At 39.7% G+C, this 14,311-nt stretch overlaps 1 protein-coding gene across 1 annotated transcript in view; it reads left to right on the forward strand.

The window, feature by feature from the left end:
- LOC130582581 (calcitonin receptor-like) overlaps window positions 1-14,311 on the forward strand; it is a 155,438-nt gene that overhangs the window by 86,934 nt on the left and 54,193 nt on the right. The window contains exon 2 of the mRNA XM_057381377.1: window positions 5,439-5,526. Coding sequence (XP_057237360.1) covers window positions 5,479-5,526 — 48 coding nt within the window. The 5' untranslated portion in view covers window positions 5,439-5,478. The remainder of the gene's footprint in view (window positions 1-5,438; window positions 5,527-14,311) is intronic.

Here is a 14,311-nt window from a genome sequence, read left to right on the forward strand (position 1 = left end):
TTTATGCCAGTGCTCAGCCAGATACCTCAGCACTCCCCTCCTCAGTAATGCCCTGGCAGGTGGAAGAAATCAGCTCCTCTAACTCTTTTAATGCTTTACTACATTTTATTTCAGAAAATGTTCAGCTTTTCCTGCAAATCTACTGGATAATTTGGCTCATATACTTTTAAACTCCTAGGTAAATAATTCACATTCAAAGCATATTTCCTGGCTTTTTTTTGTTCTTTCAAAGTATATTTTTCCCTGTCATATTATCCAGTCTAAGAACCACCATCTTCAGTTTTCTCTGTCGTGTGTGTGATTGCATTGGCTGCTCAGATATGTGATGTGGGGGCTTTCAAAAGTTTGTGATKACCTTAAAAATAGACTCAGACAAGTTTGTAGCTACTTTCTTCCTGGTTTTGTCCAGTTTGTTGGAAAGGATTTGGTCRAAGGGAAATCTGAGATAAAATAACCCCTTTTCGTTGGCTGGTTTTAAATGGAAAAATGAAGTACCAAGCACTGCAGCTCCCATGTAGTCCAAATGAATCGATAAAGTAGAATTATTTGGTCATTTGCTCTGTGTAATTCTGAAATTGCCTATTTGCCATGGCTGATAGTTTCAGTTTGTTAACACAGCACACACTTGAGATGTAGTTCACAATCTCCACCAGGCAAGCTAATGGAAATAGTGATCTGTAAGAATAACAGCTGAGTAGTCATCACACAACTTAGSATTTGRGTCTCCAAGATTCCCAAAARGAATGACGCAAGCAGCAAGTGTCCTAGCTGCCTGCAATTTTAATGTTGCAATGTTTTTATGTGCCTGACACCTGAAACTGAGAATCTGGAATTTTYATTTCTCAGGGGATTCCAATACGAAAAGGAAGGTTAGACAAAGCATCAAGGTTCTGTATACAGATAAACCAAAGGAAGTAAAAGAGTAAAAGGCAGAAGATGCATCTCTTGCCTTGCCTCATGTTCCTGGACATTTGACAAGAGGCTGTAAGGAGACCCCTCTCTCTGCCTGGGACTGAGGGTCACAGGTTTTCTGGCACATGAGAAATAACTGAGCAGAGCTCACCATTTCTAYTGGAAATGCCAGAAGATCCACGTGCTGCTTAAACCATTTCAAGGCCCCTGCAGGCTAAAGGCTAGAGAATGTGCGGGGGAAATGGGAGGGGCTGGTTCTACTCCCATCTCAGCCATGGGGTCTGCACTCAGGGTATTTCCTCTGGCTGACAGGAATGCTGGTCTGCACAAGACCTGGAATTGTAGAAGTGTGATGTACATCTTATTCCTGGCCCAAGGCAGTAACCTAAATTAGGAACCCAGAGGTAAAAGTTCCCCTGGGAGCAAGGGGATAATTTTAACACTTTCCTCAAAGCTATCTGCATATTTGGCTACACAAGCAGACCTRCAACTTTCTCCCTGGATGCAAAGACCTTAAAAACTCAGCAGCAGGATGTGTCTGTCCAGCGTTTCCCAGTCCAGTGTTAATGCAGGCAGAGCAGGTTTGTGCCTTTCTGTGCTGTGTCAAGGCACCCCACAGCAGGGTCTGCAAGCCTTATCAAAGTGAGAAAACATTGGGACCTTGGGATTTAAGGTGTGTTCCCATCCAGTCACCCTGAGAAAGCTGCACGGGGTGGAACTTGCAGCCTAATAGGGAGTCGCAAGTGCAGGTTCAAAGTTTCTGAGTAAAATGAGTACACTGATAAAGAGATTTTTGCATCACATTTCTGTACTTCACCACAACTCCTCAAAATCCTATTTCAAAAACGAAAGCCATTTTTAAAACCATTTCTTCATCCAAAGGTATGTCAGCAGTACTCTGAAAAATGGCATTGCAGGTTTATCAGAGCAGAATAATTAAAGAACTTTTTCCCAGTTCTTCCTCCAAAACACCCTTTCTTTCTTTCTTGTCATTTCTTCAGAACTTGGCAGAGAATTGTTGCTCTACTGCCCTCTTTTAGATCTTCCCTCTTACACTCTTCTTTCTGATTGAACTTGACTTCCCTTGTTGGCCTGGTGCAAATGGCTGTGCAGGGAGGGTGGTCCCACTTTCTGAAGAACCCAGTGGTAATGGTAATTGAAGCCCTGCTCAGCACACTACTACACCTGTGGACATCTGGACAGTGTCAAAAGAGGTGTCATTACTAAGCAGGATGCTGTGTTCATTCTCAGACAGGTTTCATCACTAATCCCAAGGTGTCAGTGGTATTACTGTTGTAGATGAAGCAGGAAGAATACTTTAGCACATAATGAGCTGCATAAATGCTACATTTGCAAAGAAAGAACAACACTGTAGTTTAAATAGCACTCAGGGCTGTCATGTGTAACTATTATAGGCAATAGAGGCTGAAGAATTATTCCAATTATGGAAAAGTACTGGGCTTTAGCAATTAACTTATGATTAATCCCCAAATATGAATCTTCTGAAATTGAAATGCATGAAGCATGTTATACTATCTTAACATCGAGCAAGAACATCATTGAACTTACAGAAAGAGGCTAAACACTATAGGAAAAGGAACCAGCATTAACACCTAAATCCTGCTTGGGAACTTCAGCAAATGAAACAATTTTTTTTGTCTYTTTAAGTTGTTTTAAACTGCCATAATAATCATTCTTTTATAAGCTCCAGTGAGCCTAAGAGCTATCAGTACATTATCTATAATTCCTGTTGTTTACTGCRATAAGCATCATCTCAGGGAAACCTCATGCATACCTTACAATACCTTCAATACCTATGCTTAAAACAGCTTGAAATACTATTGTTTCTCCATCTGTAAYGGTAAAAAAAAATTTAAACCCAGGCGCTTGGGCATAGTGCTTTGCACATCCCAGCCAGCCTGTCATGTTACACCTGAGCCTGGATCACTGGAGATGTTGGTTTGTTCCTCTGTCTGGAGGCTGACAGGGTCCACCTCCTGGGCTTCCCCTTGTGGGAATCTTTCTGACTCCCTGTTGTTTCTGCCCTCCCCATTGACCAATAATTTGTGTCTGCGTGCACATTTTAATTTCAATAAGATCATTGTCCTTGGTCCAGTACTGATGCCAGCCAAAGTGTGCTGTAGTGTTATGGGCCTGTGTTATGGTTAAAGCAGAAAAAAAAAAACTCTTCTTAGTCAGGGGCTCCATAGTTTGATTGTTAAAATATTGTTCAAAAATTCTTGAAATTTTTGCCACTAGAAAAAACTTCTGTGAAAGAGAAAGACAAAAATGGTGCCGGATTTTATCTGGCRTGTCCTGTGGTTACAGCTGGCTAAAAGAAAAACAACTAGAAATAAATGGACTACCTAAGATTTAGCATGGMAAATAGTTCTTACTCATTTGCTCATATGTAGTATCATATGGTGCAGTCATTTTAATTAACACAGGGGAATATAATGTGTTAAGTATTTTACAGATGGCTTTGGTTTTTAATTAGGAGGAATAGGACCAAGAAACATTTTAAATAACTCTGTCAGTACATAATAACAAATGTTCACAAAATCTCATGAGGATAAGATTTACCTGCATCAACATGATGCTGCAGGCACTCTTGGCATGAAATGCAGAAAAAGGGGTCATATCACAGATAAATTCAGCTGATATTGATTCAGCTGATGCTTTCTAGGTAGAAAAATTGTGTTAATCTCTGTGCTATTTGTGGAAATTGTTGTTATTTTTAAAGCTGTTGACRTTTTGTAAGGCAAAGTGCTTGCTTTGCCCACTTGACACTAAATCCCTATAGAGGCAGCAGAGGTGGTGAGGCAAACAAAAATCGAGGCATCCACAGATAGGCTCTGCAGTGTGTAACAGTACAAACACCGTTCACATGCTGGTACCTCTGCTCAAAGCTGTCCAAGAGCCATTGTTTGAATGCTCTTCATTAACCTTTATAGTCACTTTGAACCAATACAGACAATTCCAGGCATTTTGCTCTGATTTAGCTTCCAGTTTTTGCTTCAAATGCAAGTTTGCAGCCCACAATGTAACTGCATATTATTTCTGTATCATTTCCATGTTGCATTATCTCYGTGACAGCAGAATTATTCTGGCAAAATTCAAACAGTAATAAGACTACTTCTTATTAGAGACAAAACCTCTGAACCCTCTTGTCATCACTAYGTTTTATGTAATTTCAGTGACACATGACTACAACGATGACATTGGATCACATGTGCTACATTGAAGTGCCACACCTTTATTGCATTTCAATATTACATATTTCTGCTTTAGATGAGGATYATATTTCCTTTTTCCTCTAAAAATGGGTGACCTGCCAGACTATTTAAAGATGACAAAAGATGTTACAAAGCTGTTGCTGAGACAAATGTTACACCAGTGATTGTGTTGTTCATTACATGTCAAGTAGACTAAGCATGCAAGTCCGTGTGCCTTTTTTCCTATTAGATTCCTGGGTTTCTAATGTGTAGGATGCCCACAGGAATGTTTGCCTAAGTAGGAAACACCTAGCTTCCAGTTTTTAATCTGTCTGAAAATTAAGGTGTGTGAGTGCTCGCTGTCTTACTGAGACTGAAGGTGATCCCAGCCACGTGTTCCGTGTTGCTCAGTGATCTGTGAGACATCAAAAGGCATGCTGTGTTTTGACAAAAGCTGCATTTCTCACTTTAATGCAGAACTTACATTTTTGTAAAACTTAAAATGATGTGCTAATACCAAGAGCTTTGCTTGCTTGAACTCCCACAACTGTGAAGCAATAAGATTGYACCTGGTGGCCCCTGGATATTTTTCCCAGATAGTCCAGGTGAGTGTTGATGTAGGAAAAAAAATCAAAAACCATAAAGTTGCTGATCCAGTTACCTTCAAACCTGTGGAGTTGTGTCCATGCTCTGCCTCTGCAGTGCTTTGAGCTGAAGCAGCCACACTCAATGTCCTGAGGCTCACGCTGCTGTGTGCCTATTCACAGCCCAGCATCCCAGTAATTCCATGGTGTTGTTCCCACCTTCTCTTTTCCTGCCACACGTGCTTGTTCACCTGGCTGGAGATTACCCAAACTTCTGGCTTTTAAATATGTCTTTTGAGCTGCTATTGCACTTATCTGCAAACTGCACCTTTCTGGGTTTTGTAGGTCACTAAGTTTAAATCATCCAGATTGATCAGAGGTCTGTGGCTCCATGTCAGGTTAGAAGCAGCTGAAACAGGGCAACCAAGGTAGGCTGAGCTGGCAAAAACACAGGGCTTGGGTAACCAAACCTGCTGCTGGTTACCCAATGGCATGGAGCTGCACCCCACATCATCTGTACTCACCAACAGAGATTCACAAAGGAGACTGCATTTAAAGCACAGCAACCTCCAGTTAGATCAAACCGAGCACATGTAAGGCTGAGGGTGCACAAACCATGCACACAGAGTCTGCTCTAAATCTAAAAATATGCTTGTACACAAAGAGAAGGAATTCATTGTAACAGATAAAATCCAATACTGCTTTTTTTTTGTTGTTTAATTCCCAGAAGGGTCATCTACAACGTGTCTCTCCAGAAAGACTCCACAATGAAAAAAACAACCCAGAGTTTCCTCTTACTCATCATCCTTCTAATTGTAAGTACAAGAAAACTGAACTGCTCATGACACCTGCAATATTTAAACTTGTGGTGATGTTCAGAAAAATGAGTACCAAGTTATACTTGTTACACTGCACAGGTGAAAGAAAGAGTTCCCTTACTAATAAATTTCAAAAGAAGATTAATAAAATTATTTAAAGTTTGAACTTGAAAGCATTGTTTCTTTGTGAGACAGWACTGCAAGTCTGAAGGTCATGCATWTGACTTTTCATTTCTGTGTTTTACAGGCTACTACATATCAGTGATATGGGAATATTTGTGTTTGAAAACGGCCCTTAATGTTGTTCTGTGAGACAAACTGACTTAAGAAGTGATGGATTTTCACTGTTTGTAGTTGATCTGCAATTAGGAAAGCAGCTGAAATGAAAAATAACAGTATAAATTATAAAGTCTATTTTTTAGTATAAAGTCTATTTTTTAGTATAAAGTCTATTTATTAGTTCAAATGCTATTTTCAACTGTTTCATATCAACATTGTGTTTATTTTAATGTACACAACAGGATTTGTGTAATTGTGGTTCTAAATATGTAGTAAATTAATTTCTGCCTAAATACCTCTCACGTAACATGAATCCTTTTGCCAATCTCTACCTGTGAAACTTCAGATTATTAGTTATAATCATAAACTCATAGACATTACAGGTAGTCAGAATTCAGAATACTGCCCAGACTCTCAGTTACAGAATGATCAGCATATGGCTGAATGATGCTACTGAGAACAAGTGCCTCACTACCCTGGTGTGGTACACGCAACTTGCATGATGGGTGCCACTTCATTGCTCATCTAACTCTATCTCTGAGTTCCTGGAGAAAGCTTTCTTACTCTTCTTGTGCTTTGTTAGCTCCTCCTGGCCCTCTGATTCTCATCTGCTCTTTTAACATGTGAATGTGAAATATCTCTGTGTATCTCCTCACCAACTCCCTTGTTGTAGAATATACGTTGGAGACCCTGAGCATCTGCTCTCCCTGGTTTACTCATTGGGTTGTGACTCTCTTCTTCTCTCAGCCTAGTGTTTGTCCACAGTGCTGTTTGCCACTTAAATTAATATAGATAGAAAGAAGGAAAGKAGAGAACAGTAAGAGAATGATGGATAGAAGGAGGTAAAAAAAAAAAAAAATTAAGTGAAAACATGGCAAACCCAGGAAAACAGCAAAGAATATATTACTTCAGTAAAATGTTGAATTCATRGTTCAGGATTAGGACCCTCTATCAAAGAAGAGCTGAAGAGCAGGAGAATGAATTTAAGAGAGTTAATACATTTTTGCTAACTTGGTCCCAAAAGAATTTGTCCAGAATTAGCTCATGATTTGAGGAATCATCTCTGTGCTTGAGATAAGTCTTCTACCCTGAGGTATATTGGAATATTCAGGTATTTGTGATCATTTACAGTGGCTGTTCTACCTAATCTGCAGGGGTGCATGTGACAATCCACTGGCTATGAAATCACCCATGGTCAGAGATGTCTGTAACAAAGAGCCTGAGAGAGACCAGCTTCCTTCTGGATTTGAATCCCAGCTGATCTGCACAGCTTGACAGAGGTCTTGACAAAGAACAGAGATATTTCCTATTAAAAGCYATTGCCAGATGAAGAAAGACATCCAGCTTATTTTGCTCCCAGTCCAGTGACAGGGCTGTAAATATTCTGGTATCTAAAACTGTCAGCAGCACTTCTCAGCACTTGAGGTGCTTTGACCTACAGCAAGGGTTTGTAGGTCAACCCTGAAGGGCTGATCCTTGCCCTGCTGTCCCCAGGTCTTTTAAACCTCTCACCCCTGAGAGCATGTGTGCAATATTAGTTCTGTGCTCATTCCTGAAGTACTCAAGGGCTAGGATATCTTTAAAAAACTCTTCTGAGAGAACTCCATCTGCTTTCATTTTAAGTATCTTTGAACCAAAGGATGCTTCAACTTCTGACCTCAATGTATAACTTAAGCACAAATTGCCTCACATTTTCTCTCTTCCAAACTCTATGTGCCTACTTTCCCCACTGCAGTGGGCATACTGTGCTCTGCTTTGACATCTCTTACATTAATTTCCCTTTCAATAAGGAAGAAGCCACAGTCATAGAAGCAGACCATGAAAAAACTTTGTTTCCTTCATGCAGCTTATCCAGAATACTGCTGTTAGATCAAATATGAAAAATATTTTGCCTCGGTCATTTTTCCAAAAGTTTTCCCATCTGTAGATGGTAGAACCTGTTCATTTTTTTGCATTTTATTTATGGTTTGAAATGTGTAAAGGGCGTCTCTCTTTCAGAAAGATTGTTCCCACTCTGTTGTTTCTTCAAATCACTCCTTTGTTCTGAGAACTGTGAGACATGTCAGCCACTGAGACTGAGGAAAATATAATCGTTAAAGTGATTTGTGACATAGGCAGAAGTGATCTCCCATCCCTCTCCTGTATCCACCCCATAAGACATCCTCTAGATCTCCTTTCTTTGATGACTTTGATGGTTTTCTGTCATCCTCTCATTTGTGACCTGCAAACCCAGGGGATCAGTGCAAGCTCTTGTAAAGCAACGCAACTTTTGAGGTCCCTGTTTTCTCCTCTGGGCTCCAGGCTCTGTGTTTGTGCCATTTATCCCACTGTAGGTGCTGGTGGTTCCCCTGTGGTGGTCACCATTACTGAAAAGGCAAGATTTTCACCTGGAATCTCTTTTCTTAGGGTAGCTGTGATTCCCTGACAGTCTCAGTGTTGGAGCACACCCTGCCCTATATACGGTGTCAGTGCTTTACAGAAGCCATCCTCAGATTAATCTCGTATTTCTACTTCAGTGTTTTGTCACACATCTCACTTATTTGGTGTGCACAGACATTCCTCCCCATCACCTCCTTTAGACTTGTCACCAAGAGATTTTGGTACCTTCATCTAGAAACCATCTCTTTAATGTGTGCATTTTTTTTGCATAGAATAAATAGCACTTCTGTGCACAGATCCRTAATAACTCATCTTTGTCAAACAAAACTTGAAGCATCAGTTGTGACAAGACATAATCTAGAAATAAAAGCCACTCCTTCTTGTCTTCTTCTTTKATGGATTCCCTTGATTTTGGATTCATGATAACGCATCACTGGATAGTCCTCTGCAATTCAAAAGGAATTTCATTAGAAAATTCAGCTGTTCATTMTGTCTTAGTTCACTTTATGCCTGATGCTCTCTAGTTTCTGGCAATTATTGAGAGCCACAGAATTGACTGAGATTTGTTTCCTCAAGTACATGAGCTCCTGTGTGCTGGACCAATTAGTTCATCTCCTCAGTGCACATTTCTCTTTACAAGAAAGAAGGAGCATCAGCACAATGTGCCTGGCACATCATACTGCTGAGAATGAGGAAGAAAAAGCAGGTTTAGGTCTCTTTCCTCTGTGACCAATGAATTTTTCAGGAGATCGAGAGAAGAGATTACTATTCTCTGCTTTCTTTTGTCAAGTAAGAACTTTGCCTACAAAATGTCCCTGGAAATGAGGATTGATGAAGTTTTTCCCACATTTTCCCATTTGGTGTCCTGAGCCAACCACTACATGCCTAGTAAGGACTAAATGAGTGCTGCAGCTGAAGGCCACACTATTTTCAATTATGCCCACAAGACCTATATTGTATTTTATAGTAAATTCATTTTTGAGCGAAAAACAAATTGTGAAAGTTCATTAAGTCCAAATCTGTCAAACAGTAACCTGGCCTCAGTCACAAAGCTATGCAGAGTCTAGTACTTCTTGCCAGCTCCTGAAAGGCTTGTGAATAATTCCTGTTCACAAAACAGCGAAAATTAATTCTATGGAAACATAAATGTAATTTTCAGTAACTGCCCAAATGGCTGGTTTTGGAATCCAGCTGTAGTTTCAGTGGGTTCAAGCCTCCAGAMCCCATTAGGAAATCTCCAGAACCCATTAGTAAAGCATTTGTCACCGTGMTGGGGGAGCCACCCCTGGTGGCCCTGTTTGGTCCTCACAGCTGGAAGAGCAGCACGCACTGGTGACATGGGGTGGCTTCGATCTCTGCTGGGCTCCTGCTCCTGCCCAGCTCAGCAGCTTTCACCACACATCTCCAAACCCATGTCTGTGCAGGTACTGTGGGAACAAGCCTTTGCTGCTTAGACAGCATCTCTTCAGGCATCCGGTCCAGAGCAGACCTCCCAAGGGCCAGAAGGGCTGCTGGAGATCTGTMACAGCCTCTTTTGTCCTGCTTCTCCTGAGCATTCTTGTTGTCTGGCACCTCTGGGAGCCCTCTGAGCTTCCCAGCCTTGAATAGTGAGATGCCCCTGGGTCTCATCACCTGAGATTGTGCCTTTGGAAGCTGCTGTTCTGCATGCACATTTCCCTGTGAAACTATTTATGGGTTGTTTCACGCTGTGGGTATGTGCATTCACAAGTCCTGAAGCTGTTCACACACAAGGGAAGCTCTGGAAAGCAAACTGCTGATATTTTAAGGTGACAAGAATTAGTGTGAGAATTTGAGACTCAAGCTGCTCATGGTTTATCAAGAAAGAGGAATTCTGTACTCTGTTCTATTCACCCAGCTTCAGGGGTGATCAGGACGTTTTGACTACATCTTTGCTTTTTTTAAAAAAAAACAAAGCTGTTGCTGTGCAGCTGATTGCAGTAAAGAGCCATCTCACAAGATGTTAATCAGGGCTGCAAGAAAAAATCCATCCAGAATATGAAGTATTCTTCAGCCCTCCTTTAGGCCCACGGTTTTCATTAGGATAACATGCAAGAAAAGCTTCTTCATGTGAGCAAATCCTGCAGAAATGGAAAAAAAACCCTGTAATATTGTGACTTGCTTTTCATTGCAACAACCTTGTCTTCATCTGATGTACCTGCTAATCTCATGCTTGTTTAAACAGCTGCCAAAATCTGCCATGTTAGTCATATGGGATCTCACAGAGATAATTACCATCCTTCTCCAACAGCAGTAGAGTATAGGAAAATTCTAATACTCAGTGATTAAGTAAAACATGTCATGTTGTAGTACTTCCCCAAAGAAATTGCCTGCTGCTTCTTAGCACACTTGTGATGGATATAAATGATTATGTTTACTGAGTACCATATGCTAATGGCCTTCCTAAGGTATGGCCCTTGTTTTCTTGTCTGTCCTAAAACCAGCAGTTGTGACAAGTAGTTCAAACACAATCAAAGTATGAGAGGGGCTCTGCATCTCATCTAAATTAAGCTGAACTCTTGCTCTAAAATGTGATGCATTGAAGAACAGAAGTTTAGTGATCCACAAGTGATGACTACACACAGCAATTTTGAAAGAATTATAACAAGTGAACGTTTGAGCTGTTCAAATCAATAACAAACAGAGCATCCAGAATTTATATTGTATTTTGACTGAGCTTACCAATAATTGTTGCTACATTGTTATATTTAGGGGAAGGAGGTAAGAAGAAAAAAGCAAAGAAAGCTGCAAAATCAAAGACAGCTACAAATGCCTTCTTTTCCCAAATGTYACGTACAGTTACTGTTAGTGTCCTGCAAGTTCCTTGGTGGTGGGAGAAAATTATTTGGGAATTCTTGTTCATCATGTCCAATATTTGTTTGGGGGGAAAGCGTAAGAATTTTATGCTTACTTTGTCTGGATTCTCTCTTGCAGAAGTCTTGCACAAGTTAATAGCAGTTGTCTGTCTCACAGAAATCAGGGCAGTCTCTGTTCATTCCTTTAATAATGAAGCTAAATTGCTTTCTCTAGAATCCTTTGTTCATTCTAGGTAAAAAGYGAACTTCAGCATTCCCAGCAGCCTGTTTTTTTCTGTTTGTAAGGATAATTCACTTTCTTATAACAGTCATTTGTCACGTGGTGGCTTGGTGGTCGTATGTATGACGTCATTTACTTGGACTTTTAGGAGTGACATCATATGTACGGCTGCTAAACTGCTGCATGGGACATCAMTTAAACAGTTTTCTTCTGAAGAATTCAGAGCATTTTCAAACAATAATCACACTGATYGTTGTGAATTATTTATTTCTCTTGAATAAAGAATGTTTGTAAATGAATGGGGCATTCTTTTATTGTATAAATATAATTTGTAATTGCATCTGAAGTATCTGATGAATGGATGGGAAGGCTTTCTGATGTGTAGTAATGGACTCTTAATATTTAAAATTTTTTTCAATATTTTGTAGGTTCAATGTTTGTAGGTAGTTACCAGGTGAAAATTAATTGACCTTGGGTTTTTGTGGTGCAAAAGTGTGTTTTAGTTCCTAAAATACATTGACATAACAATTAAAAGCTAGTAGCAGAGGTGAGTCCTAATCCTTAATTCCATGAGAGCATATACAAACACAGACAACACAAACATTCATGGGACATTCCCAGCCTCTCCCATTCACAAGATACACACTAAGCTTTCCCTCCCACATAGTTATACCCAAGCTCCTGCTATTTCTGATAAGAGAATAATAACCCAGAGATGTTTCTCTGCATACTTTGCCTTTTTCTAACCCCTACAGTAAGGAATGCAGGAAGACCAATACAAATAATAACATCTACTATTGGGAAACACTTTGGAACATCACAAACTGAACAGAGATTCTTGTCTGACTGAACTGCAGGTGTATAAAGGCTGGATCATCAGCACACTGGACTGACTTTAGGAGGTCAGACTTTAGGTTCTGGGTCTCAGTGTGGTGGTGGACTTGTGATTCTCTTATGCATAGTAAAAAACCCAGTATTTCAAATGGGWATATGACTTCTCCACCTCCAGCAAGCAACAAAATAAATATTTCATTAATCTGCTGAAGTGGTAATCTGATTTTAAGGCAGAAGAAAATCATGTTCAAGCTTCCAAGGCCAGCTTTTCAAATCTGGGCAAACAGAAATTGAGGAATAGCAATCAAGGGAAAGAGTACCCAGAACAGGGCATATCACAGATGAACAATACCAGTGACATACCCATGTATAACCCCGTAATTTGATTTCACACACAGGCTATTCAACTATATAAAAGGTGCCTGAAAAGATTTTTGGGCAATTAACTTTGAAAAACGGAGTCATTGTGTTTAGCAGGAAGAAAAAGAAAAAGAAAAAAAGAAAAAGAAAAAAAAAAAGAGTAAAAAGATGATTTAAGAGACAGCCATAAATCTAATATAATTATTCCAATTTTTATCTGTATTTGCTTTCATTTTACTGGAGGCCATTAAGTGATTTCCACTGATGGGATTCAGTGACACAACTCATCCATATTTTTAATCTCTCTGAGTGAATTCCTGGCCTAAATGTGGGCAGTAGAAATTTTACATGGATGAGCAGTCTTGCTTAGTTTTGTGCACAAGCCAAGACATTCAGTCTATCCACCAACACAGGTACTCTCTACCTCCAAGTACCAAAATATGCTCATTAACCTGTACCAAATAAGAGCTGAGTTCTTCAGGAATTACACACTATAAGCAATGAATCTTATCTATAAGAGTAAGGTGTTATTGGTGTCTGATCGTGTTTCACCCCTCAAAACCATCATCCCACAAATGGATGTGTCCCCAGACTGGCCCAGAACAACAGAGACATTGTCAAGAGGAAAGGCATTGCCACAGAAGTCCTCCTAGCTTCCTGTGACTGAAACTGTTATTTCTGTCTTGAATACAAACAGTTTGGGACTGAGGTATTATTCAAAATAAGAATGGGGGAAATTAGCRTGGAGTATCTATCAGTCACTTCAGAGAAACACCAGAGCCTGTGACGTGGACATGGACATGAAGGGCTAAGAAAATCTGACAGTGTCTGAAGAACCTCATCTGCACTTTCCTGTGCTGGGTTTAGGATTTTGCTTGGCTGGTTTTTAAATTATTCTTGGGGACTCCAGCTGCTCMCCTTAGTCTTTTMTAAAGCRAYCTGTGATGTTTGGCTTGCTTCTGCWTTTCTTGTTCTGACTTTCTAGATACTTCATTTTTCACTTGGRTGGCCAGATGAAATGTTCCAAATGGCTTGATGTCCAAGTATATCTTTGGAGGGAGGGGAATATACATACATCTAAAATTTATATAAAATTATCTCTGTCAGAAAATGTTTTCCTTCTTATTCCTCCTATTTTTCTTCGAGAACTAACTTAAATACAACACGATTTGTCCTCCAGCTAGCAGGAGTATACAGTTGAAAATGTCTGAGTCAAAAGGGATTAGATTAGATTAGATTAGATTAGATTAGATTAGATTAGATTAGATTAGATTAGATTAGATTAGATCAAATTAGGAAACATAATTGTTTAGATATAAGAGTATGAAAAGATTAAACTGACAAGGTTTGGCACAGAACTATCAGGATAAAAGTAATGGCATTTTTTCTTCAATGACATCTAACATACTGTGGTATTGCCATGCATTTTACCAAAGTGTTTCAGTGTGCAAATGGGGGAAAAGTAACATATTGATGCAATACAATTGCCTGTGATGTGCAACCAAAAAAAAAAGGGGGGAGCAAAAACATAAGAAGTAAGCCAATATTTGAACTTTCAAACCTGTCATGTTTTTAGATCAAACAACTACAAATGCATGCTTAAAGAGCTCTGTACTAGCATTTGCTGCTAAAAAGGTCAAGTTTGTGTGTTTATGAGAGTCCTAGATTTTGAAGCAGCCTGAAAATGAGTCTGAATGTGTTTGTGATGGCTTTAGCATCATTTAGTATAGTGGAAAACAAGGTCATGCTAGGAAAGTGCTGCAACAATGTTGCTTTTKCTTGGGGAAGCAGAGGAACTAATCATTTCCTATCACCTTCAGGCAGAGAAAGGTCCTGATACAGGATTGAGACAGAACAGAACAAACTAAAGCTCCAT

This window comes from Malurus melanocephalus, unplaced genomic scaffold (assembly GCF_030028575.1).
Source record: "Malurus melanocephalus ecotype Western Australia unplaced genomic scaffold, MMel_1.1 scaffold_508, whole genome shotgun sequence".
In the NCBI taxonomy this organism is placed as follows: domain Eukaryota; kingdom Metazoa; phylum Chordata; class Aves; order Passeriformes; family Maluridae; genus Malurus; species Malurus melanocephalus.